The following is a 27184-nucleotide window of genomic DNA, read 5'->3' as shown; positions in this document are numbered from 1 at the left end:
ACCACAGACTGAGTACCAGACCTGAAATATTTCTCTCCCTGAGGTACCCATATAGCTTTTAACAAGGATAGCTTATAGTATGCTCTCAGGAGGTTCAGTTCATTATGATTTTGGGTGACCCAGTCACAAAAATGAAGTTTCTGAGTAATCGTCATCCCACCAAAGCAATTGAGTACACCTGTAAATCTATTCTCCGGTTACTTAGAAAAACCTAGAGAAAAGGAATAAAATAACACAAAAATAGAAATTCGCACAGTCTGTTTTTAAAATTACTAACTTGCAGATGTATTTGACACACTTTTTCTGGCCTCCAGACTGCTGGGAGAACTGCCCCTTTTTTAGTCTGATGTATGGATTTTATCAAAATATTCAGTGTGAACTCCAAAGATGAAAACACATCCGCTTACCTTAAACTCATTTCTATCACACCAGTTTTATTTAGTTTTTAATATGTGCCCTATAAACCAAGACAAAGGCCAGAGTTTTTGCACTTAAATGGAATACCTGCATTAGGTGAGCCGTACAGATTTTCTTTAAGAGACATACACAGACTACCCTTGTATTTTTTATGATGACTTAATGGCATAAACTGTGATGATTTTCCCATTAGAAATATTAAGAAAATCCTCCTCTTACCTGAAGGTAATGGCACGGCCTCAAGGAAGGTTTGATTTCCTGATGAACAAGAGGCTTATCTAAGTTCAGTGATGATTTGCGATAAGCTTCTTTAGCTTGACTTACTGTAAGCGTGGACCAAGAACTCCTTTTCATATATTTACCATCAGGGGTCATTGCTAGCCCTTCACAAGCCGAACATTTCACATCATTGTTACTTTTGGAAGTCTTCAATGAGAGATCCCCGAAATGCCCCTGGAGCGCCTCAGGGTAGCAATGGGTTATATGATCTGCATGGTGCCTATTTACCACACTAGGGGTTCGGTAAGTGCTATCACTGTCCAAATTATCATCAGAGCTCCACCAGCTGCTCATGCCAGATTTATGCTTGCTTTCTGGTTTTCGCTCCTTACTTTTACTCCTTTTGCTATGCTTGGAATGGTGCCCGTGATGATGGTCGTCCCCTCGACTGTCTCCCTTTGTTCCATTAACATTGCCCTTTGATGATCCTTCCAGAGAATGAGATTTAGTAAAAAGTTTCTGGACTGAATGAACGAGATGGCGTATTCTTCCTGGGCTCTCACTGCGTTGTTCCGCAGCTGTTGAGGTCCTCTGGTACTGTAAAGTGTGAAACCCATCCCGGTGAAGAGGAAGTTGTTTCTCAAATTGGTCCAAAAGATTCGCCGGAATACGGTTAATCTTAGGGTTACCGTGAGACATGGCGCAGTCGTCTCTTGAGTCGTAATGTGAGCTGTAGTGCATTCTGGGGAAAGTGCTACTTGACATGTGATCGCCCATTACCATGGGCATCATCATGCATTCAGAATGAATGGAGCTGCGTGGTGAGCAACGATGGTGGTCCATCGGGCAACTCTCTGTGGGGCTGAGAAGATACGATTGCCTTGGCTCCTGCCCATGGTGGATATGGTCGTGGGTGTGTTCACAATCTTCAGGGGATGCTAAACCACAAGTATGAGCTGAACATAACTGTGGTTGGTTGCGACTACCAGATAATCCTTTCATATTCCTCGGAGCAGGAGAGTATCTTTCTTCATTGAAGTGCTGAGAAGGTGACCATGAGTACTGCTGGTCTGTCAGGAGAACACATAAAACCTATGTTATGTGTCTGATTAAAAGATTAACTTGCAAAATCCAAGTATATTGCAAAACTAAACATTTTTTCTCTATGAGCTTGATGGAAAATCTCACCATTCATGGAATTTCATTCACCATTTTAAAACTGGTTAAAATTGCTCAGTATGAGCAAATTATGGAGTGAACGCAGCCCCCTTCCTGTTTGCAAAATTGTCTGCTAGCACTTCTAAATTTTATGAAGCTATTCATTATGCAAATTTACTCAAATAGATTTAATGGATACATTCAAATATTCAGTTTATTATTTGATCTTTGGAATTCATATGTCAAATTTTGTGAATAGTCATTTAAGTTACATGGGTCTAGTTCCTATTTTTGTGGTTTCTCAGTTGGATATCTTAACCTAAATGTATCCTTTTTCCATGGAGCCATTTTTGTATCACAAACTGAACTTCGTTTTCTTAAATCAATCTCAGCTTCAGGACCCTAAATTCACTGTTCATAAACATAAATAATAAACAGCAAAGAGAAAATTAATATGTACAGGCTGCAATGAAGCTTAATTTTTGTATCACCAAACAGTTTATGAATAAGCATTTAATGCTATTTGAACATCTGTTATCCTTAGTCCAGAAGTATTATTGCTAGCCCCATACATGTAAAGTCTTCTCTATTAGGCAGTTTTTCCCTTTTTACATCCAAATTACAAAATATTTATTTAACGACTCTGTTATTGCTGATAAATATCTTTAGGTACAAGCTATGAGTTTTTATGTACTCAATTATTTGTTCCTATGGATCATGTGCTCCAAGTTGTGGTTATTAAACGGGCATGATTACTAAATAAGAGTAGCTTGCAAGCAAAGAATTTGATACTCAAGCCTTTGATTCTTTTTTCTCTCATGCAATTTCTTGCAGCTGTCAAATGCTACAAACAGAAAATTAAAAAACTCAGAAATGCTTCAATTTGATTTTCACATTCACTTTCCCTCTTCAATTTCAGCTTATTTAAGCAATATTTCAAAAGCAGACAAAGATATAGGATGCAAGACAATCCTTTAGAGGATCAGACAGATGCAAAAGTGTTTACACAACCCACTTAGCACAGTCTTTCTGCAAATTTGCTATAAAGAATCTAAATAATCTTGCACAGGTGCCTGATACAAGGAAGTTGAAGGCATCAACGAGAATGGAAGCCAGAGCATATGTACTTGTTATATAAAACAACATAACTGGACCCTGGAGACCAGCCTGTAGAGATAACACAGTAGCCAATAGCACTTTGAAGGGTTTCTAAGCATATGACAAAACCCTCCTAAATCATATTCCTACTGCTGGTGAAAACTCAGTGCAGGATATGGTCATGAAACAGATCAATACTCATATCTCTCTAATTTTATTCAACTAGTAAGTGTTATGTCATGATACCTTCAGTACAGAATGCAATTTGTTGCAAGTCTTTAGCATCAGCAATCTCATAACCTAAATGCTCTAAATTTCCTATAGAGGAAGATGCTTACATAATTTTATTACATCCTAATTTCAACAGAGCTCCACATAATGTTTTAAAATGAATGTAGCATTAAACTAATGAACAATAAAGCATTCTTCATCCTAGGCACAATCCTGCCACACTAAAGTCAAAGAGGGGATTAAGGGTGCAGATGTCACCTGCAGACTTCATCATGATGTGAAACTGATGTGTGTGTGCATATATCCTTTACTGCTTCTATTTTGGTTTTATACCAGTTTCTTTTACTTAATTCTTGTTTATTTCACATTAAAATAAAAACTTTTTACTGTTGATTACTCAGTCAGTTGTACTATTTAGGTTATAATACCCTGCATAAATGTAGTTACAAAAAGGAAATAAAACTGTTTCTCTGAAATAGCATGATTTTGATTATCCAATTAAAAGTACAGCTATATATAGACAAGGTAGTAAATTATAACAGTGCATTGGGATTCAGTCACATAAGTAGCACTGTAATTAATGGTACTTAACCCAGTATATTACCAAACATTATCAGGAGAATAGTAATAATGGTCCATGTGTTGAACTTGGTCTGTTCTTCCCATAAAGGGTTCCCAAAGTACCTGACAGAGACTACTGCATTAGTTCTTACGGTCCCATGAGCTGTGGAAAGCACTGTTCTTTTACAGAAAAGGAAGCTGGAATACAGGCAACATCTTCCAAAGTGTTCATGGATTTGCTGACTTTCATTTTCACAGTAGCATTAGATGAGCACTGTTTCCTTATTAAATTGTTATAGTATTCTTCTCTGTTTTATTCTAACCTTGAAAATGAATATTTCCAGGGATTGAGAAGAGTGACTAAGCTGCCAAGTGCAAGGAAGAAATTCTGGAAATGCCTTAAGCTGTGGTTCTTGTCTCATGAGATTTCCAACCTGTTTATGTAGCACAACACCTCGTATAAAATTTACATAAAATTGCAAAGATTGGGTGACCACCTGACTCTAACCTCCAGCTTTAGAAGATTACTTGTATTTTCTGTTACACTGAGTTGACGCATTTGCCCTGCATGCAGTGCATTCACCTATCTCTGTATTCCTATCTAACATCTCAGGCTGCTGACTTGAAATATTGAACTTTGAGGGGTAGCATCCCCTCAAAAATACGTAATATTGTCTCTCTCAGGACTACTGTAACGAGGTACTTCATGCACCCAATCTCCCTGCACAATCAAAGGAGAGAAGTTCTGAGGGCCTAAAGCCAAACACCAAATTGCCCAAGGCTGTCAAACCAACACTAGCCATGGGCTGCACATGGATTCCTGTCTTGTTCTGCACTTAGGCCTGAAAATGAAATACCTCTCTGTTCAGGACCCTGAGCGGTCCTTGTGGCAGGCATATATGGCTGTTTTTTTACTACTAGACTAAATAGAGCTAGAGGATGTGGTCAGTCCATACAGTTAAACTGTTGCCATCATAGTTTCATACTATGCAAATAGGACTCTTCCAACCAATATATAGGTATGATTTCAAGAATAACATGGGCCAAAGATTGTTACAAATAAGCTGCCTGGATGTGGTTTTATTTTGGAGTGTGAGAAACTGCCATGATTCATCTCAGCCTGAAGTACATATCTAAAAAATGTCAGATGAATACCACCCTTCCTGTACATATTTATCTCTGCTGACTATGGTGAAAGCTGTGGATGACAAGTTCTGATGCAGAAAACTACATCATAAATATATACATTTAGGTGAGGCACATGTCTAATGCTAAAACATAAGAAACTATTTGACAGGACAAGCTAATTCAGTGGAACCACATGATGAGTAATGACCAAGGGTAAGGTGTTTTTTATAACTCCCATGTTAGATAAAAATAGGCATGCAAATTCTATTCCTAAAACAGCATCAGTGACCAGAACATAACAATTTGGAGCCAAGTCAGAAAACCCAAAGGGAGAAGTAAGGAGCACGTGGAGTGCACGTGCTGCCATTTATTCAGTACAGTCACAGTTTTGAACGCTGACACAGATGTCTGCAGGTGAAACGAATATTTGATGGCAACCAATCATATTTTTCACATTGGCACAACAATCCTCTGACTTCAGCTCCATCCATCTTTCAAATAGAGGTTAGTAGACTGGAAATCCAACATCCCAAGGGATTTATTTCTGAGATAAATAAGCATGATCAGAGGAAGGGGTGTATAGTAAAAGAGTGCAGAATAACTGTTGATGAATGAGAATGGGATTTTAGAGGTGGTGGGGTGGGAGGTGGGGTATTGAATTTCAGGGGACAGATGGTACAATATACTGGGAGGAAGAAAAGCAGAGAGAACTGTGATCACTGGGGAAAGCTGTGACCAAGGACATGTTAAAGCAAGATTACAACACTGACTGCATGGCATGGAGAACAGGGCATGCCATATGTGAAAAAGGAGAAATGTGGAAACAGTATTTGAGAAATGACGACATCCCACATCTTATGGGTGGAAGAAAGGGCACTTGGAACGTATAGGGAGGATGAGAGGCACAGTGTTGTGCCCATGCCATGACAAAGGGCAGGATGGCAATCCATGAGAGGTAATATGGGATTTGCAAGAAGCACCAGGGTTTGGAGTAGAGGGATGCAGGGAGTCCTCAGGATGCTGTAAAATTAATTTCCATTTTTTTGTGATGTACGATGTCCTATTAGCGATTGGTATGTAGCACACAGACCTGCACAGTGCTTTTCAAGTTTAAAGTTCATTGCCACTATTCACCTTTTCAACAGTCCTGTGACAGAGGTAAGTCCACAAATGGTTTATGTCTAATGGTTTTTTTCCACAGAATCTGTATGATCAGTGAAGCTTTTGAAAAAAAAAAATCAAGTATCAGGATTAGATTGACCTAAACTAACTTTTTTCTGGAGCAATACAGCTGTATGGAGTCAACCAGGGCTTCACTATGTGAATATCATTGAACAATTGGTTATAATGCTTCCAAATACAGACCAGAAGAGCTAACCCAACAACATTAAACTTCTGTTGCTCCTTATTGTGCCCAGCTTTATGGACTTCTTTTCCTGAAGGAGAAAATTTTGCTGCTTGAAGTTACTATGTCAAATACAGGAGACAATCAGTTTCCCCTGGTGTCATTAAAACTGCAACAGTTTTCTCAGCAGTTAAAGAAAGCCAACATCATTGGGTAGTACAGCTCAAAGATATACACAGGAATATACACACAACTCAAGAAGTAAAAGGGAAATCCTTGTCACATTGATGGCAATGACAAATCTTCCACTAACTTCACTGGGGTCAGGTTAGTTCTAAATATTTGCTGAGAAAAGTTCTTGGTCACTTTACCTGTGAATCCTGGTGTCACTTGAGGAGGGCTGTATTTAACAAAGACCACAATTCATGCTGGACTAGAATAAATGTGTTAGAAGCCTGTAAGGGTCCCTGGTCAGGAAGACAATGGCATGGAAGGGTGAAACTGGTTCTGCTGAAATACTGCCATTGATAGCATGGGGCCAAGATTTAATTCCAAGGATCCAAACCGTTTGGACCAACTATTCAGCTGAATGGAAATACCAAACCTCTAAGGTTTTTTTTTCTAATAAGAAATACTTATCATTGTTTCTTAAATGAAAATCAAACAAAAGAAATACTGCTAATATTTATGAACATCTTTGTTGAAGGAAATTTTTTTTTGCTTAGTGTTTCTGGAAGTCTTCTGAATTTGTCCTTTATTTAGGATATCACTGTGGAAGTTTACAATCCTCTGTAATACTGAGGGGACCTGCAAGAACTAATGTTCCTATATCCAAGCAAAAATATTTATCATGCATTCCTTCTATAATTGCCTTTTATTATTTCTTTAAAACATGGATATATTTTAAAGATTTTGCTTATTTTATAGAGCGCTCTCCTGGGAAAGAAATAATCTAAGCATTAATTCTCAAAAGCATTGATTATTGCCACAGAACATACGACTTCAATTTAAAATACCTTTCTACTTCAAAATCCCCTTTACTTTTTTTTTTTTTAAAACATTCAATACAGCTTTTAAATTGTCAGAACTGAAGAAAGTGATTTGATTTTTTGTTTGCTTCAGCATCAGTTCTTTGCAGCCTTTTGATTCACCAAAACTTTCAGAGTTTCAGCCTTGGTCTGACCCAAAACATTTCTTTTACTCTTTGGAGTTCATCATTATCTGCTCAGCCGTACACCCTTGGTGCTGCCTCTTGCTGCTTTGTCATTGTATTGTGAACTTTTCTGCTCAGCTCAACCCACTGAGATGGAGGAGGTCTCATCCTGATTTTCCTATGGGGTGCAGGAAGAAACAGCAGCCTGGTGACAAGTTCCCTTTTAAACCTGTTGCTATAGTAACAGGCAGAAAATCTCACTCTTTCCATAACCTTCAGACTGGGAATTTTTCAAATCAGGGTGCTGCCTCTTTTCTGTCTGGCAAACCTTTGTTTTGGGTCTGTGAGAAACGTTGCAAATATTAATTGCCTTTTCCCACAACCATTAGCGCCCAGATTTTCCATGTGACAAAGGGTCAAAGTGTGAGCCCTGCTCCTGGGACAAGGTGGTGGTGTAAGTACCCACACCCTTGGCAAGTTTGAGACAGGCCATCTTAATATGCTGCTCTCTGATTATTTACAAAGAGAAATGGCTTTGTAAAAAGATGGAAAAACCAAATGGAATTGCACAAGAAATTCACGATGAAAGGTGACAGCTGAACTCACCAGTGAAAGCCTGGACTGTATTAGCTGTATCTGCTGGTCTTTATCCTTCCCCTTAGGAAGACTGAATCAGTGACCTATGCGGCCAGCACTGTGAGAGACAGCTGTGGTCATGTACATCCACGCTGGAAGTACCTCCACCACCCTGGTGGTGCCAGTACAAATTGTCCTGCCCTTGCTAGAGGCTAAGCAGCCTATAACGAAGGTGGAGGTAGAGCACGGCAACTTTTTTCTGGGGAAATGGAGAGCACATCATTTAAGCTGCCCGTAATGGGCATACATTTAAAGGGCTGCACATTTTATCCTTTACAAAGGAGACAACACAATGAAGGCACTCAGTGAAGAAGACAGGCACAGCGAAGCAGTCAGATGAGTCAGTCTCTCATCTCCATCGCAGCTGTTGCACTCTCTGGGAAAGTAAACGTTGCCGATCAACTATGCGCTCAGGTATTCCAGAGGTCGGCAGGGCATGAGGGAGAGAAAAGCATCCCTCCTTTGCTAACACCCCACATCCCATGTGTGAAACTTAACTCAGGCTGTTTCACCTTGTCCCTACTTCTCTCTCTTCTCCTTGGAAAGGTCTTTCATTCGTTCCAGTGCAGACACTGGAATCAGCAGTCCACACGTGGTCTAACAATGGGATGAAGCTTCCCAATTTGGAAAAAACATATTTCCTTTGCAACAGAACTTAGGAGCCTCCTCAGCTGGACAGCCCTGTCAGAATGCACAAATCATTTAGAACAAAAATATTTGCTTCTTGGCAAAGTAACAAATGCGTAAACCCCTTTGTATTTTGTAGTAGAAATGGATGAATAATTCATAACAAATAACCTATTTGATTAATCTTACATCCTCACAAATATCTTCTACTGTTTCTAAATTGACCTTGGGCCTAATGGGATTTTTGCAGTTATCTGACATTATGAGGTGTTTAATTTTTAGAAATAGCTTCTGGTCTGCAGATTGTTAGTAGGCATTTGTTGCCAACAGCCTATAATTAAAAAGCAGGATTGTTAGCATGGTTTTATATGATGCTCAGGCCATATGATATGATTTTGTGCTATGACTGAAAGTAATTCATAGAGTATGCTCTCAAGCATAACTAAAAGGAATTTAAAGTTCAACATTTATTTTCTGAAAAACATTCCCCATTATTTCAATGACATTTTCTGTGGTCTTATCATCATCATCAGTAAACTCCTACAATACAATTTCTGGATACAGGCAAAGGAAGGATTTGAAGTGGAAATGTTTAGAGGTATGATGGAATTAAAAAACAGGCTATTTTTTGCAGAATCTCTTCAGCTAGTCACAATAAGCAAATAAGACACTGACACAGAGACATATCGGGGCATCTTGTATTTAAAACCTCTTCTAAGTTTAAAATCTCCACACCTGTCTACATAGTCTTATTATACAGAAGAAGGATAGTCCTGTGGTTAGAGGACTAACCTGGGAAATCTGCAGTCAAGACAAGGTTTCCTGTACAGCCATGAATTTTTTGTATGGTCCAGTATAAGGGAAGTGATGACAGTGGCTACTGAGAGGCTTAACCTTGCCTCACTGGGTTAAAGTTAACCTTTATGGATATCTCTTGTAGACTCCCTACCTCAGTTCCCTGTAGCACAAGAAGAATAAAAATAACTTCTGTACCTCTGAGGGTTCGTGCCAAAAAGCAGGGAAACATTCAGTCTCTTGGATAATGCCCATCGAAGAATTTAAAATAAAGTATTTGCTGCTGTGCCTGCAGTTTATTCTGTGTGGCCAAGCCCTGTGCCTGCTGAAGTCTTACCAGCTCCAGTCAAAGTCTACGGCTGTTTAACCATCCCTGGATGCTCTGGGGGAAGGTGGACTGAGGCACAGATCTGGCACAGAGGAGAGCCGAGTGCCCACTGCCAACTCCTTCTCTGTCCTTGAGAAAATGTCCTGTCATGCCTGTTATATGAAGCTAAAACCCATGAAAAGTGCAACGTGTTCAGACACTGACTGCACTGAGGAAGGCTGGACAATTAGGTAGAAAGACAGACAGACTGGAAAGTCATGCCTTTATTTTTTTATTTCAAGAACAGCTATATCCTTCCTTTCAACACATAAGGTCATAAAGGCATGATCATGCAATCAACAGTGATTGAATAACCATGAGTTACTGTCTTGACACTTGAACCCTACCAATTAATCAAAAGCACGACTGCATCAACTGTGAAATAAAAATACGTTTTCGTAACCTGCCCTCAAACTCCCTTACAGTTTACTTTGCAATTGGGGCAGGTTAAGAGCATTATTAGTAACTGCAACCTGTTTTATAGGTTTTGACCTTTTTCTTAAGACCAACTCAATATCCCTTCCTGAAAATAGTAATTTACTGAAACAAAAAGTCTTTAGTGTGAGTTCTATTTCTTTGGCTAGCATTAGAAGCTGCTAAGTGTTAAACTTGTGGAAAAATAAATGTTTTCCTTACCTATTAAAAGGAGTTAAATAATTTTTCAAAAATCTATTTTTCCTCCTTTACTCTGTGCATGTACTACCTATTAAAATATGTATTTAAAGAAAAGTTCACCCTATCTTCCCTGTTCATATGTTTCTTTTGCTATTTGAAGGCACTTTGAACACAGCACGTTTTCCATGCCTCTTGTTAAGATTGCACTATTTGTTTTTGACACCCAAAGGAAATTGTTGCTTTATACTGTACATGCCTAAAGTAAATAAGACTGTGAGAAGTTTATGGTGTGCATAGAAAAGAGTAGTTTCATGGCATGCTTACTTTTAAAAACATTAACACTGTTCAGATTTTATAACCACCAGCTAGAAGAAAGCTTGGAATTGGAAGAACTCCAGTTTCCATGAGACACAGAGTGAGCTGCTTGAGGTCATGCGTGTTAGATCTCTTGCCCCAACCACCATGCCCTGCTACCTTTTATCAGGTTGCTTATTTGAGATATTCCTAGTGAAAAGAACAGAATTTTTGGTGTGAGTGTGAATCTTGTAACCATGACAATACTTATCACCCTGAACTCTGTTAACAAATGAATGGTAATGGAAAAGCTATGAAATATTGTTCTTGAGAACAGACTACGAATGCTTGGGTAAGCTTTTTTTGAAGAAATCCATTGCACTTCTGCCTGTTTTAACTAATGAGGTCTTTTATAGAATCGATAATGTAAAAGAGTTGAGATCAGTCCCATCCCTTGATACCTTTTCCCAATTAAGGCAGTGGATCATTGGATTAATAATATTATTTAGTGACTATTCAGCACTTTCACTCTGGTGAGATACTGTGCAAACATTAATTAATCCCCACCAAAGCCCTGAAACCTCACTAGGAGATATTAAACCTGTTTTACAAATAAGGGCCTGAAGCCAGAGATTTTTCAGTACCAGTGAGATCGTAACTTGAAGCTCCTCAGGACAGTGACAGTCTAGAATAATGAATGGCCCTGCAGTTATTTATTGAACATATATAATTAAATACATGTTCCTTTTCCATGTTAAGTATAGGTGGCCTGTCCACCTTGGTAAAGACCGGTGATAATTGTCTTTTTGGCAGGAATGGTGACACATCATGATATGAGCTCCATTGTGTCCCTACTTACTCTCACCCTCATTATCAAAGCTTTTGTCGCCCGTGGCAGCTCCAGGTTCTGCCTGACTTGGGGCAATAATTTCACTTCTCAAGACAAGCCCCTTCTGTGTTTTTTTCAGGAATGAAAATAATTACACAGTCACTGGCGGGGTAGGGGGGTGGGGGAGAGACAGCGCGCCCATTTCCATAGCCTGATGATTAGAGTATCCACATAGATTTAGAATTCTCTCCAATGAATATTTAAGTTTATACATGTGCAACAGCAAGAAAAAGTGGAGACTGAGAAAGATCTAATAGTTTGTAGCTTTTTCACTGATGTTAAGTTCAGTTCATGGATTTGAACTCAAACCTTCAAGTAACAGAAAACAACATCAGGGGACGGACAGACAGACAGACAGACAGACTGACTGATATGTCCCAGCTGTCTGTAGTGGTGTTAATCACCAGCACAGCTGTAACTAGAGTGTGTCTATGCCGAACTTCACTGACTATCCCAACACTTTTATAGAAGTCTTCCCAATTTCCATCTTCCATAGTATGTTCCTTCTTGTTTTTCAGTGATTCTCTCTAAGGGAGAATGGGACATCACAGGTTTTTACATTACTGATGGTATCCAGTCCACCTATTTTGGCCATCTACAGTTTAGCAGCTAAGTCAGGAGGACAGGATTTCCTTCTGAAAATGTTAAAGCCACCCCCTTCTCTCCATTCATTACCTAGCGATCTTTGGTACTTCCTTTCAGAGGACTCCAGTAGGCACCCACAATTTAGGAGCAATGACAGATCTTTCCTTGCTTTTAGTGTATTTTTCTTCCAGTCCTCTGGCCATAAATAGCTGAAGTTTTTAAAATCGGCAGCAGTTTTTGGTTTCTTTGTAGTCTGATCGTGATTTTATTCTTGTTTTTTACTTTGCTGTTCCTCATTTCTGCTGACTTAATCCCCCATCTTTTTCCTAATCAGGGTGCTGGACGATTGATCAGTTTAGCGCATATCTTTGTGTTTATCTTTGATTACCTATTTCATGTGAGGGTCCTTACTCCTGTAGACACCTGACATTTAATACTATTGACTTATACATCATTTACCCTGGCTTCAGAAATTCTGCAGTTCTTTCTCAGCCAAATGGGAAGGAGAGCGACTTCGACATACTTCTAGGGCATGACTCATCTCACCCTATGTTAAGCTTCTAAAGTAGGCCAAATCTGCCATCTCCTAGAAAAGTCTATCAGTCTTCATTGGAAGAATGTCCAGAGATCTACAGTTTAGACATCTACATCTGAATCACTTTCCAACTGTTGGATGAGACGAATTCTACTCTGGGGCATCTGAACTCCTTCCTGTCTGCTCTGAAATGGGGCAGCAGGGCGAAAAAAACCCTACTGTCCAAGAAGGCCGAGAGATGTGCTCATTGCATGACTTCTCCATAGGATTAACTTCTGAAACTCCTATGGAGCCTCATGTTTAACCGTATCCTCCCTCTTACACTATTTTAATGTGAAACTGCCTGAAGGGTTTTCAGTCTCTTCCTTAACACATGCTTCTGTCCAGTCTTGGAACTTATCCTGTAGCTTTTTTCCATTTGTTTTTAATATTAAGTGGACAAACAAGTCCAAGACAGATATTTTTACACTGAACATTTATGGAACTCCCTGACTAGAGTGTAACTGAGTGGCAACACTACTTGTTTTAGAAAATCCTGTTCTAAGAGATTATTTAAACATAATGACATCCCCTGCCTGAATTAATGCTCCTTGTTCAAACTGTTCGTTTTTTTCCTTAACATAGCAACTATGATTTACCTTCCTATCAATGTGCAATAATAAGGTCAGGGCAAGAGTTTATAATATTCTTGTCAAATACAAAAACATCCTAATTACACAAAATAAACTGTCATAATGTATTAACATAAGCATATGCATAGAAGGAGGAAAATTACTGTTACACTAACTTTTGAAATGTAAGTACACTCACTTTAAGAAAAAGGAGCTTTAACTAGCAAACACACAGAAACCACTTTCCCTATTTCTCTTCCAAAAATAACCACATAAAGTAATTGTATATAAATCAAAATTTTGATGGATTTCACATAAAACAGTGACAACCTGAATATGAAATTCTGGGAACAGAAACACAATTTTGCACAGTCTAAAAGGTATATATCTGGCTACACTGAATCCAGTGGGACATTTTACTACTAGCTTTGTGAGACAGAGATATCAAGATTTCAGTCATGGGGTCTATGAGTTTCTGATTTCTTCTTGCTTCTGTTATTTTTTAAAATTTAAAAGGTAACACTGAAATCTCTTTCTGCAATTTTTGTGTTTTCTATGGGGTAACACAAAAATCAAAAGACAAAAGAAGGAGAGAAGATAATTTCCTTGAATGCCTTCTTTTGAGTTCTTGGTTGCCTGGATGTTACCCAAATCTGACATTTTTCTGCTTTTGATTCTCTAACCTTGTATAGAAGGTGAGAAATTCCCAGAAGGATTGGACTGAGAGGTTTTTGGCCGCTCTCGTTAACACCACCTGGTGCCACGGCCACCGGGGGCTTTGTGGCTGGAGGAAGGCTGCACCACCAAGCAGCCTCCTGAGCCGCACGGCTGCACCCAGCCTCTGGATGCACAAGCAGTACAAGTTATCTGAGAGATGATATCTGTACCTAGCTCCTCCTCTGGCGTCCCTGGAAAACTGAAGCCCGACTTGAGCAGATCGCCACCCTCTTCTTCTGAAAAGACAGAAACAAAGTAGCTATTTAATAACTCTGATACTTTAGTATATCCAGACATAAACTCCCCACAGTTTTTAAATCCACTCAGTGATACCTATTACCATTCAGAATCTCTGATGCCATGAAGCTGTTGAGCTGCTATCATCTGCAGTATCTATTCCTCTTTGCCGGTTGTTCTACTGTTCTTCTATTTTTTTTTAATTTTGCCAGACATTTTCACATCACTAGTGTCATAATATTCATAAATGCCTTTTTTTTTAAACATCTGTTACATTGTTCTTTTCAGCTTTGCTTAGTCACATTGAATTCTACTGACTTTTAGCCTTAAAGTATTTATTCCAGGAAGAATCGTTATTGTCAGTCCTCCAGTTGTACCTTTAGTGCTTCCCACCTCTGATGATAATAATGCCACTCATGATTCTCGGGCCACTTTTTTTACCTTTTATTCACAACCATTTCAATTCTGCAGTTCTGAAGTCTGACAATGCTGTGATGGTGAATTTCTCCTATCAATAACACTTACTTTTGTGCCAGAGACAACTTCTGTAATTCTGGAAAAGTACTTAAGCTCAGGTGCTGTGCCTGCTGTATGAATGCAGTGAGGTATGCAGCAACCTGCTCAATGGCCTGAGTGCAGTTCCTATATCGCTTTCAGAATTGCAGCTTGTTGCCTCTGCACTGTGCTCTTGTCATGCTGGTATACAAATTAATTTGGACCTGGCACCTAGCTCAGATAGTTCTAACAGAGGCTGCATATGGAAAATTGGGTCAGTAACACTTCCTTAAGGTACAAGATTGGCTTGAGAATACATAGATTAGGGTACAAAATATCACAGGAACGTGTTTCATGTACGTACACAATACTATCTTTTGAATTTTGTATAAATGTTTTTGCCCTACTATCCATACTTGCTGGTGTCTCAGCTGAGTGGAAGTTTTTGAGTATAGACAGCCTCCCACTCTACTCTTTCTTACCACCTGTGTGTGTTACACACACAGACACCTCAAAAGAACAGCGAGAGAATGGAGTACTCCATAGCCTCTCACTATACGTTCAACCAGCAATTCTTCAGAGAAAGACAAAGTGAGGTATTGCAGGCCATGTTCCTGCAGTAGACAACTGAGGACTGATGAATTCTAAATAACTCATATTAGTTTGTGTTTCTCATATCCTCAGGCAGACATTCCCGTAAGTTTAAACAGGTCAGACTTCTCTTAAAAGCACCTCAATCCCTGCATCAGACAAGCTGGTTTTTGTGGTTCAGCTTACAACAGACACGCTGTTTTGCCCGTTTCAATGCTCCATTTAACAAATACATGCATTTTGCTTATTTCTTGGTCCTGGTTGCACTTTTTATTTGTACTATGATTTCTTCCTAATTACCTCACAGCAAGCAAAATGAGTGAATACACTCGTGTGGGTACTCTCAAACAGTTGTCCCTGGTTTTGTCAATTTGTGAGGTTAAGAATATACGATTGATAACACTGGGCAGTATAGCACAGATACTGCATAGTAAATAAGTCCTGAGGATGTTAAGAATGTTGGATAAGCTGAGCTGTCAGATAAACATCTTCTTTATAGTTCATAAACTCAATTGTTAAATAAACTCACTCTGCTAAAATACAGCCTACTAGAGATCTCGTTAAGTGACGGATAAAAAGTCATACACAATTTAAAAAATGACTGGCATATGAATTTAAATTAAATTTCATTTGGAGAGGTAATGGACAACTCTAATTAAATAAAAGCACAAATTAGGCAGTTTCCATGGAGACTTTGCTCACATGATCTGCCTATATTGTATAACTCATATGCCTGTCCTCTAATTTGGCTGCACAGGAGTAACGAATCAAATGAAAGCTACAACAAAAATATTCTGATGGATCCTTTTTAATCATGTAAGCAACTAGGTGATCTTACAGTTAACTTCATAATAAAGAACCTGCACATTGAAACAGTAGGTTTGTATTTTTGAAAAAAGAAGCTATTAATTTATTCAAAAGTTATATAATGTAAATATATTCAGAAACCCTTATAAAATGATCCAAAGAAAATAAAATGCATAACATTACTTCTCCCTTGTAAGAGACAGCATTATTCTCACAAGCTCTGCCCAAAACTAGACTAAAATTTTAGGGGTAGGCTAAACTAGACTAAATGTTTATGTGTTTGGAGTGTTTGAAAAGAAGAAAATAAATTTCCTTTTCAAAAGGAAAGGGAAAGGTCATGCAATGGGATCCATAAATCAGATTCTGACTTTGCTGTAAGAATTCCTGCGTAAATTTGGGCACTTCAGTTAATCTCTTTCTGCCACAGTTATCCAGTAGAATTAGGATAAGAATTCATTTCTTTCTCATATAGCTACCCTATATGAGTATATTTGTTAGTGTCAGTGAGACTGTTGTCTAGAAGAGCCTATAGAGAGCAAAAAAAGTTAGAATTTCCATCCTGCAAAGAAGCTGTATTCTGTTTTGAATAGCGTCAATTGCAAATGTTTCAAAAGAACTTAGAATTCCTTTGTGATTCCCTTAGGTTTATGAATCTGCAGAAGGGATATGAATAGCTTTTAGTGATTAGTTTACTTCCTAAGTATGAGGACTTCTTATTTCTTTATATTTTATTACTGTATCTATATAGATTTCTAATTCATTGTTTAGACTGTCTTTTCAAAAGGCTACTGTCAGTTCCTTCAGCCCTTGAAGAGATTCAATTTTTGTATTCTGCACTTATGAAGCATAAATTAATCTAAAGTCTCAGTGGCTCTTGCAGTATTACAAAGGCGATCTTTGTGTGAGTTTGAACTGTACTTCAAAGTCATATTATTACTTCAGCAACAGACATACATAGTCTTTGTTTATTCGGTTTACATTTTTCCCAGAAATTACCATTTTTATTATTGACCATAGAAATGAAAAGCATATCCTACATTCATGAGCACAGGAGCAACCTTCATATCTCATGGTAATGAAGTCAGGCAGATTATCGCAGAATTCTTGTGCATGCTGAAATTCAAGTGTCATAAAATGCATGCATTCATTTTATGTCATTCACCTCCTCTATCTCATAGATGCATAGTATTTCAGCTTGCCCTTTGCTCAAGGTGAGCCTACTGGTAGAATGTTCTATACCAGTGGACATAGAGGAAAATGGTAGTCTTAGCAAGGAATGTTTTGATGGGCAATGAACTGCAAACAAAAATGAGATTCTGAAAATAGGGTGATTTACAATTTAAGGTTTTAAACAATGTATGGAACACACAGTCCACAGACAAGGGACACAATTACTAGTTAAAATGCCTTCTCAATATACAAAGTACTGCATCACAGACTGGTCTACATAGAAAGCAAAAACCTGCCTCTGAAACTGAAACTAAAAAATAGTGGGAGAAGTCTTCACTCTCAACAGGGCTCAAAATAGTGACAAAAAATGATAGGCTTTAAAAGTACAGAGATGTCTTCTTCTGTGAAAGCTGAATGTATAGTAAAATGATGCTGCGATCTACATAAATAGGCGAGCACAAACTGTCATTTACATCTAGTATCTCATTTTCTTTTTTTAAAATGTGATGGATCTGTCATGTGTTCCAGTGCAACACTGCACAGATGATGCTCAACACTGTGATAGGAACCTTTCACAGCTGAAGTTCTCCAGACTTAAACTTGGAAACGTCAGGAGACGTTGCTGAGCTGGAACCAGCTTGACAGATCAAGATGGCTCATTCAACCCTGAGGCTACTACATGCACAGTGGGAAATGACATGGGCCAGTGCACAAGATCAAGCTGGCGTGGCACATCTTTCTTTCTCAGAACAGGCTGGATGTCTGTCAGGAGTGCGCCCCAGCTTGTGCTGTTCCTTACCCTGCTAAGGGGACACTACCTAAAGAAGCAGGGGCCAAATCTGGACAAGGACATGTGCTGTGGTAGGAATCATTGCTGCCATTGCTTGGGCGTGTGGTGTGTTCCTGATGAGTTACAAGAAGAGAGGGAGCCTTAGCTGCTTCTGCTCAGTTTTCTGCGTCTAGAGAATAGGTTACAGTCCAATGTAAATCCAGAGTAAAAGTGCTGAGGGCCACTGAATTACATCCATGTAAAACTTGGGTAAAAGAGATACAGTTAATCTCTTGGGGGTCAATTTTGAATGGTGCCTGAGCTGCACTTGGTACTGGATTGCGGGTCAGTAGGATGTTACTTTGTGTTCTGGGTCAGGGAAGTGAAGTTTCTGTATGAGCTAATGGACACATGCTCTTTTCTATCCTGTTCCTGTCTGCCTGTGGTCTAAGTGAGCATTTTGACAGTCACTGGACAGAATCCATCTGATATTGTTGCTTTTCCTCAGTTCAATAATCACTTTACCCATCCTTCAAATTTTATCATCTCAGTTTTAACCTCTCAATCTACGCTCTGAGCCTGACCTATCAGTTTAAATTATCTTTCTTGACCTGCAAAGTTTTGCACCAAGATATGCCTCTACGTTGGCCCTCATTTTTTATGCATTCATTCTGCCCTTAATAACCAGGCATGCTGTTTCCATCTCCTAACCGTACTTCCTCCAATCCTATCCGTCCACAAAATAGGCCCCAGTCTCAGTGGACTTGTTGCTCACATACTTTAAAAGGCTCACATCAGCAAGACTTATAATCAATTAACTGCCTTCTCCATCACAATACGAGAGCAAGATTGAACTACAACTGATATTGAACTTCTCAGTTCATTGGTTTTTAATTTATTTATTATTGGCCTGCTCTGGACCTCCCACCGATTTTTTTCTACGTGTGTTTTTCTTTCAGCCTTTAAGCTCCCTATGGTAACTGATGTTCTTTTAGTTCTGTCTTACATAGCATCTGGCATATTAACTCTGACAACAGATGAAAGAAAACACAGGCCCTAAAATGTCTGGATTAAACAGCAGGTGCAAATTCATTTGATCACATAATTACAGAGCATAAAATGTGTCCAGAGTATGAATACAGGACTCTCACCATATCACTCCATGATCTGAGAAAACCAAATCACCTCTTCCAGACTAGAGATACTTAGAAATCTAGAAGAGATATCTCCTATACCTCGAAGTCTACCAGCCTGCTATCGAATTAAAGCATTTCTTGCAGGTGGCCTTTGACCCTAGCCAAAGATATCCCCAGTCTGTCACAGGGTGTGTATCAAGAATTGTCATTAGGCTGATCCTGACCTAAGGGAAATGGCCGAATGCATGCACACCTGGGTGCTGTTATGGACCCCCACCCCTCCTGGGAGACAGCTAATTGACTTGGTTTGGACCTTCCCCAAGGGGCCAAAATCAGTTTGGCAAACCTATTCCTTTTCTCAACTGATCTCCAGGGAGTCACATCCAATCAATATGACAATATCTATATCGTAAATGATGCATGGGGAAGTCCCGTTCTCTGGCCATGAGGTCAACTGACATGGTGTAGCCATATCTTCCAGAACAGGCTGGCTCCATCCAAACTGTTACTGGAAACGGTCCCTTGCCCACACTAACTCCCTAGACAAGCCTGGGAATTATTTGGGACTGTGAAAATTAGTTGGCCAAGCTTAAAACTAAGACAGGCAGCTCTCTAACCAACATTATAAATAATCAAATTCCTGTTCAGCCTTTGTCCTGGCACTATTTAATTTACTACTACATACGTAGCCCAGGTGGCAGTATTGTCAAACACATTATCCTTGTGCATTGTTTTGATACCATGCCAGTAAGCAACTAAGACACAGAAGCACAGCAGGGCTGGGTAAATTCCAATTGAAGTAAAAATTGAAGATGATAGTAGGAGATTTAAGGGTATCGAGTCTCCCTTTTCAAAAGGCCTGTATGAAAAGTATTAACAGTAAGAGGCAGTCTTACTGTTTAAGTTTAATTAAGCTGCTTTTGTTTTTCTCGTCATGCCCTCTCTTTTTTTGTTGTTATTTTTTTCTCATGCACACACATAAAAGTGTTCCTGATGGATTCAGCAAAGATCTGTTCATCCCATTACGCTGGCTCCAGCACTGGCCCAAAGTAGACACTGCTGGAAACAGGGCAAATACGTAGATGGCCTAGAATATCTTTCCAACTTCCTGCAATCAGCACTTAAGGGACTTCCTGAGATGGAAGTTTAATCTAGAACATAATTTTTAATAGCCACCAATGGATCTATCCTCTATGGATTCATCTAATCTTCTCCGAGCCCATTTATACTGATAGCCTCTACTGCATCCTGTGCCAATGCACCTCACAATTCAATTATGCTTTATTTGAAAAAGAATTTCCTTTTTGTTTGTTTATCAGGATGCCTGATAATTTAATTAGGTGCCCCTAGTTCTTTGGTTGTGAAAAATAATGCATCATCGATCCCTATTCACTATGTCTATACAATTTACAATTGTGGAGACATCTACCATATTCCTGCCTCAGTCCTCTCTTTTCCAAACCAAGGAAACAATCTGTTTAGTATTTTATTATGGCAAAGCCATTCTGAATCTTTCATCACCCTTCTCACTCTTCTTGGTACATTTTTATTACTCTGCTATGCCATTTTCAGACCCAGCAGCCAGAAATTCAAATGGCTTTATGGTATGGGTTTTTCCAGTGGCATGATGTGGTTCTCTGCTTTTTTTTTTCTTTCTTCTTTTTTAATATATTTTGATCTGCCCATTTCATAACTCAGAAAATTCATTACTCATACTAAGTTGTGCCCAAGAGAGACAATTTGTGCGGCTTTCCAAACACAAACACATTTCTTTTATATATTACTCTAATAAATATTGGAAGAATCCCAGCATTTTACTTAGCTAAGGTTACTACCAAGACTGCTAAAACCAATCACCCTCCCCACCCCCAGAAGGTGTGGAATTCCTGGTCTCTTGCTTTCGTTCAGCCTGTCCACTTTTATATAGCATAGTTCCAGACAGCAGGACTGTGAAACCAGGCTTCTGCTATCAAAGAGAGTAACCAGGCACACAGCCTATTAAATCAAGGAGAGGAAGCTGGCTGCGTCTCTCAGGTCTATCTCAGAAAAAGCATAAAATGAAATATATTGCAGGGAATCACAGAAGCTGTCAGAGGTCATCTTGGTCTCGGCAGCACCAGCTTCCGCCGCCCAGCTTTTGGCAGCTGAAAATTATCCACAAAACATGGGTTGCCTTAGCAATATTGTGGTGATCACCCTGAAAGGCTTTGGTTCCCCACAGCAGCATTTACTGAGCCAGCCAGGGTTGTTTTGCTCCTCGGAATCCTTTCTGATCTGCCTTATCCCTTTTACCCCAGAGATCTGCAAGTCCCTCTTCCCTGCTCCTCTTCAAGCAATAAATGCAAAAAGGTGTTGGATAATGCTGTGGAGTGTTAAAGCATATTCACTTTTCAGTCATTCTAGAATTTAAATGAGTAATTCAGTTAAATAACTCTATCTCTCCTTATCAAAAATTAACAAATGACTGCAAGCAAAAAGAGCGAGCCAGTGATAACACATTGTGTTCAGATATGGCTCCATGTGATCGTGCACTTCGAACAGCCTAGGCAATTCCTAAAACCCCTTTATTCCTCGATTTTTCACAGCTGAGTGACTGTGTCAAGCTCCTCAATGAGCTATTTACCTTTTATTGCTTTTCAGGGTCTGTGAAAGTAATCCCAAAACTTCTGTATTAAAAAGTGGGAATATTAAAGAATATTTTAGCGAATTATTGTGAATAATGACCCTTATTCTGTGAGCCCAAGACTTCTGGATACCCCAGAAAAACCTTTAGCTCTTCTCTCCTACAGCTCTTCAGAATCCATACTTTTTCCTCCCCCCAGGTAAAATGCAACAATGTCCTTCTGCACATATTCATCTTCCACCTGCGGTGACAGCTCTTGGAAGGACCTGCAGCTGCTTCCACAGTGCAGTCCTGAGGAGGTCCTAGAAGTTTGTCTTGGGTCTTGACAGAGAGTAAATAGAAAATGCAGGCCAGGAACATCATTAGAATGATTCTACACAGCTGCAAAGGCTTAACTGTGGTGTCAGAGAAGTGAATTGCTAACTGAGTTTATTAAAATACCTGAAGAAATTGTATGAAAACATACTTAAAAGAGACCAAAGTGAGGAAGAATGTCAGGACAAAGTGTAGGACAAAGTCCAGTAGTGAGAGTGTATACAAGTCAGAAAACTTTACTTACACTTCTAGAAATACACAAAATAATGTCCCTGGATTTCCCTGGTTTGTGAAGAGAAAACACAGGACCTTTGGCTTACTGGATGGGTGTAGATATTCAATGATCTTTCTATCTTCTGCATATGCATGAAGAATGGAACAGACATTTAGATAAAATAAACTGTAGATGCAATTAGTCTTTTCAATGTATTTCAAATGCAGTTGGAGGAAAAGCAGTTCTTTTGACTCTCCTTAAAAATAACTGACACCTCTAATGTTAAACTATGTTTGACATGAACATGGGTTTTGTAACCTTTCCATTTTCAGGCTAAAACTAGATATGCTTTCACTATGATTTACTTTACTGTTTGGTAAAAACCATAACCAGATCTACAACAATTATTACTAGCTGGTCATGGCATTCTGTTTTTACAGCTTTGTTTTATGGTAGGGCAAAAGCTCTGAACTCTGTCCCTGTCTTTCAACTGTTCAATAAGTGAGGTTTTTTAACACTAGAGAACTGCATTTGTTACACTGATCTGGGATATACGATGAGTCATAGTGGTCACTGGTTTAGCAAGGTAGGACACATTTAGCACGAAAAACCTTCGACCCCGCTGGGATACGAGGGCAAAGTCAGCAGTTCCACTGAAAACTGGAATTAGCTGTTAGTAGTTGCATCCATGAAAACCCTCAATAAGGCCTTTTCATATTAGATGATGAAGATCTATATTACCAGAGATGGGATGTGTATGGGTTTTTTTGTATGAGAAAGGTTGGAAGGAGAGCAGAGGAAGGGCCCAAATATATTCATTCCTACACAAACCAATTTTGGTGAGGGTTTCTGTGAACACTTGAATGCTGGGGTGGTATGATTGACAGCTGATTTTTTTTTAATTTAGTAAGTATGATTACATAAAATATGATATGTAGCTTCCTTTCGGCAATCTAAGCAGATATGGAAGGCCAGTACCTTTTAAATGAGCCATTTTCCCCTCTCAAAAATAGCAATAACCAAAACAAGGTTTCTTCCTAGAAAGAATCACAGGTCTGGAGCAGCTGTAGCAGGCAAAGACTGATGGATCAGGATGCCTCATTTCCTTGTCCTACATTTTCTTCGTCCTGTGGATACTACTAAAGTTATGCTCAGTGGCTCAGATCCATCCTCCAGAGTTACTTTATTTTCCAGTGATTGGTCACTCGTTCCTACACCCCCCTCTCATCTCCCCCCTGCAATGCACTTGCAATGCGAGTCTTGCTCTCTCAGCCGCTTCCTTTCATCTTTGTGATCTTTAACCAGCTCCCTTGTACCATATCCCTCTTTTTCCCATCTCCTTCAGAGATATGCTTTATTTTTTTCTTCTTTTTCCTTGAACCCCTGCCCTCCCCCACCCCAGGCCTTTCCTCTTTTTTTGGCTCCTCTTCTTCCAACCCCAGCCATAATTCTACTGAGGTGCAAGTAATATGTCACAGGTTAAAACTCACCTGAAGATTTTGTGCATGCATGTGTACTCCCAACTATATGCTCCACTGAGTTATTTATACCACAAGGTCTTTAATGAAAGACTGCAAGTAATTAGAAACATCAAAGAAACTGTTTTCCCTTCCCATAGCAATTTTCAACTACAAATTAAAAAGTCTCAACTTATAATTAACTTAAGATTCAGAAAATTGTTAAGTGAGAGTCTAAAATGAAAAAAAAAATCTGTATTTTCAAAATAACTCCATATGGTTTTGACCTTTTTTACAGGTTTAAAGAGGTCTGACGCAACATATGTTCAAGCTGAAAAAAAAAGGAAATTCTAAAAAATATCAAAATGGGATGCTTCAACAATTGAAAATCTGGGTGGTTTCCCCCACATTTTTACTTAAAGAAGGAATTTGTTTGGAAATGACCTATAAACAGTTTCAGCTTCAGGAAGATTGTCCTTTACAAAGAAAAGGCTTCTGCCAGCCGCCTCACCACAGAGAGCTTTCTCACTAAGGCATTTGTTTATCACTCTGCACAGTGGGTGCAACCCTCCTCGGGACCTCTCTGGTTGCTCTAGAAACCGTGTAATATATAGCACGTATTTCTGGGACTGCTTAGGATATGCAGACACACTGACACATTACATTTTAAAACCAATTACACTGGAGCTGAGGTGGACCTTTTTGTTTGTTGGTTGTGACATTTGACTACAACCTGTGCAGCCGCTGGGTTATTTGGATTTTCCCTATGACACAAACAGAAATGAAGGTGAAGGAGAATCAATTCTCTGTGTGGCCAGTGAAACTGGAAAGCAAAATGATAAACTATGTATACCGGGGTGGGCAGAATCAATATTTAGGATGTTGGAAAAAGGCATGCAGATGCTCAGACAGTTCCTAATCCTAAAGTTCAGTGGATTGATCTCACAAAAAGAGATGAAGTTTTAACTTCATTTCCCAAGCATAGGCTTTTCACTGAAGCACCTTGGAGCCTGGGCACTCTTGTCTGCTGCTGTTCATGGAGAGGAGTGGGCAGCTCTGGACTGATTGCTGCCCAGCCCACCTCTCCAGGGACTAAGGGGAGTGCTGGGTGGCTGGGCTCTTCACCTCCACTTCTCGGTTGATGGCTCAAAGCAAAATGAGATTAAGACAGATTGTTGTGATTAGTTAAAAAGGAATTGAGAAACTGAACAGAAATACCTGCTCTCCCGGCAAAGATGTTATTTGTTCAGGTCATGTCCCTATCTGCATTTATGTTTGTAGATGCTACACTGGGAGGGGGACGACCTAAATTTTGCATTTAGGTGTTGTTAATCCTACTTGAGCTACACAAGTAAAATAACTTCCAGACCTTGTTCACTGGAAGAATTTCTCGTTGAGGTCTGTACGTAGGCAAACCTCTGCACCCATGCAGAGCCAAAGTCACTGACATTATGCACAATGGGCTCTTTCTACTCCTGCACCTGCAGCACACTAAAGGTACTTTGGACAGATGTCAGCCTGGCCTTTTCCTGCCCTGGCAACAATGTATGGTCAGGAATAAATCCAGCTTGTTCTTTGGAGGAACTCACACAGCTGACAAATTCAACAAAAAAAACCCTGTTTAAAAATAACGGCTTAGGTACCCAATCAAATTTTGATGGTTTAATATGCTTAAGCATATCAGTTCTGCTGGTGTAACTATCCATCTGCCTGTAAGGTAAGTCAAATTAGTCAAGCCATAGCCTGCGGGGGTACCTGGAATTAGCTCGTATTTGTTAATAGTATAATGGTGTAAACAAGTTCAGTTACCAGGGCTCAGCAGACACATGATCACTTGCTAAGCTACAGCAACGCAACGGCATGGCAGGGCCCTCCCTTTGATCTGGTAATCATGGACACAAAATATACAGGGAACTAACACATCATTGAATTTACAGGTACATTTTGGGCAGTATCATTACCTTGAACACAGTACCTTTCAACTGCAATCTGTTTTTTGCACAATCTTACTTTAATAACTGTTTAGGACATCCACAAACATTTGCTGTTTGCTGGGATGTTACTTAAAGTCACGCAGTATTTCGGCCATGGCTGCATTTAAAGGACTCCTTTTCAGGGGAAGGAGGAGAAAGGCTTGTATAAGAGTCTTCAAGCTCACATTACAAACAGAAAACAAATTATTACTGTTGGGCCCATTTTGCTTCTCCATATCTTTGTTTATTCAAAGCCATAAGTAGGGCCACCAGAAAGGTCAGGGAGCTGCAAATGGAATATTGAGATTTTAATTTCTGGTGTACTGCTCAAATCAAGCCCAGGCTGGTAGTGACAAACTCATTGGCTGAAAACAAATTAGTGAATTCTATCAATTCCCACAGGAGAGGCGTCCATCACTACAAAACTTTCACCTCTCTTTTGTTGTCTCAGAATCAAAGGGCAAGTGGAATAAAATAACCTGGCAGCTTCTCAGGTTCTCACCCCGTCAGAGTCAAGTCACATCAGCAAGACAGTACTGGGAATCTTGCCTCCACATACCTATTATTCACCTCTGCAATTGGGTATGGTTCCTAGGCTGTCATTCTGATAGCTCTTAAGGACATTTGTGAGTGTTTCAGAGTGCAAAGCTGGTTTAGTCTTATAGAAATCTATGAGTAAGGCCTCCACATTTTCAGCAATTTGGTTTCCCAATAATGGGATTTAAAATGAGTTTAAATCAGTGCTTAATTTCTGCTCTTTCAGGACAATGGCAGTGATTAGTAATAATGTTTGACTTCCAGTTCCATATTTTTATGCAGCTGTAATGCCGTCTGCATTTGACTGCTGCTTTAATGATTACTAATAACTTTATGCTGAAAGTAATACAACTTTTTGTATCCATTCTTTGAACTCTGAGCAAAAAGCTAATTTGAGTTGAATTAACCAGTCCGTTCATACAAGATCTTCAACTGGTTAAACTTTATTTTGAGTCAGACCAAAGTATAATGGCAGAGACACTGAAAACACACCATGTATTTACACGTGGCAGGATGAGCATGACTGTGTGAAAGTGGCAGCTAAAACTAAACACAGCACAAAGACGTCACCCTGATAAGCAGCATATATCAATGCCTTTCCAGCCATCAGTTTCTAGCACTGAAAGGATTTAATGGGTTAAAGTTGACTGCTGCACCCTGAGTTCTTATATGTGGAATCATCTCCCACAGGACAGCAGTGCGGATGATCACCTATCAGAGCACCGATGGCTGCGCCCTGTGCTGTACACACAGCTGCAGTTTCTTATTCAAAACATAACCTTATTGTATGCATCTCAACTTCTTGGATTTCCTCAGGAATTTTTACACGACTTGTGCCTTGATGGATAAATAAAGCTGGGGGGTTTTGTTGTTGCTGGG

General features: G+C 39.4%; 1 protein-coding gene across 2 annotated transcripts in view; it reads right to left on the bottom strand.

The window, feature by feature from the left end:
* Nucleotides 1-27184, bottom strand: part of DLGAP2 (DLG associated protein 2) — a 487901-nt gene that overhangs the window by 93963 nt on the left and 366754 nt on the right. For both annotated transcript variants that reach the window (XM_075086917.1, XM_075086916.1), the window contains 2 exons: nucleotides 14152-14217; nucleotides 637-1706 (listed from right to left, as the gene is read on the bottom strand). In XM_075086917.1, the coding sequence (XP_074943018.1) occupies nucleotides 637-1706; nucleotides 14152-14217 (1136 nt within the window). The remainder of the gene's footprint in view (nucleotides 1-636; nucleotides 1707-14151; nucleotides 14218-27184) is intronic.

The sequence above is a fragment of the Phalacrocorax aristotelis genome, chromosome 3 (genome assembly GCF_949628215.1).
Source record: "Phalacrocorax aristotelis chromosome 3, bGulAri2.1, whole genome shotgun sequence".
In the NCBI taxonomy this organism is placed as follows: domain Eukaryota; kingdom Metazoa; phylum Chordata; class Aves; order Suliformes; family Phalacrocoracidae; genus Phalacrocorax; species Phalacrocorax aristotelis.
The sequence above is the reverse complement of the archived record's forward strand: the minus strand, read 5'-3'. Positions and strand labels throughout refer to the sequence as shown.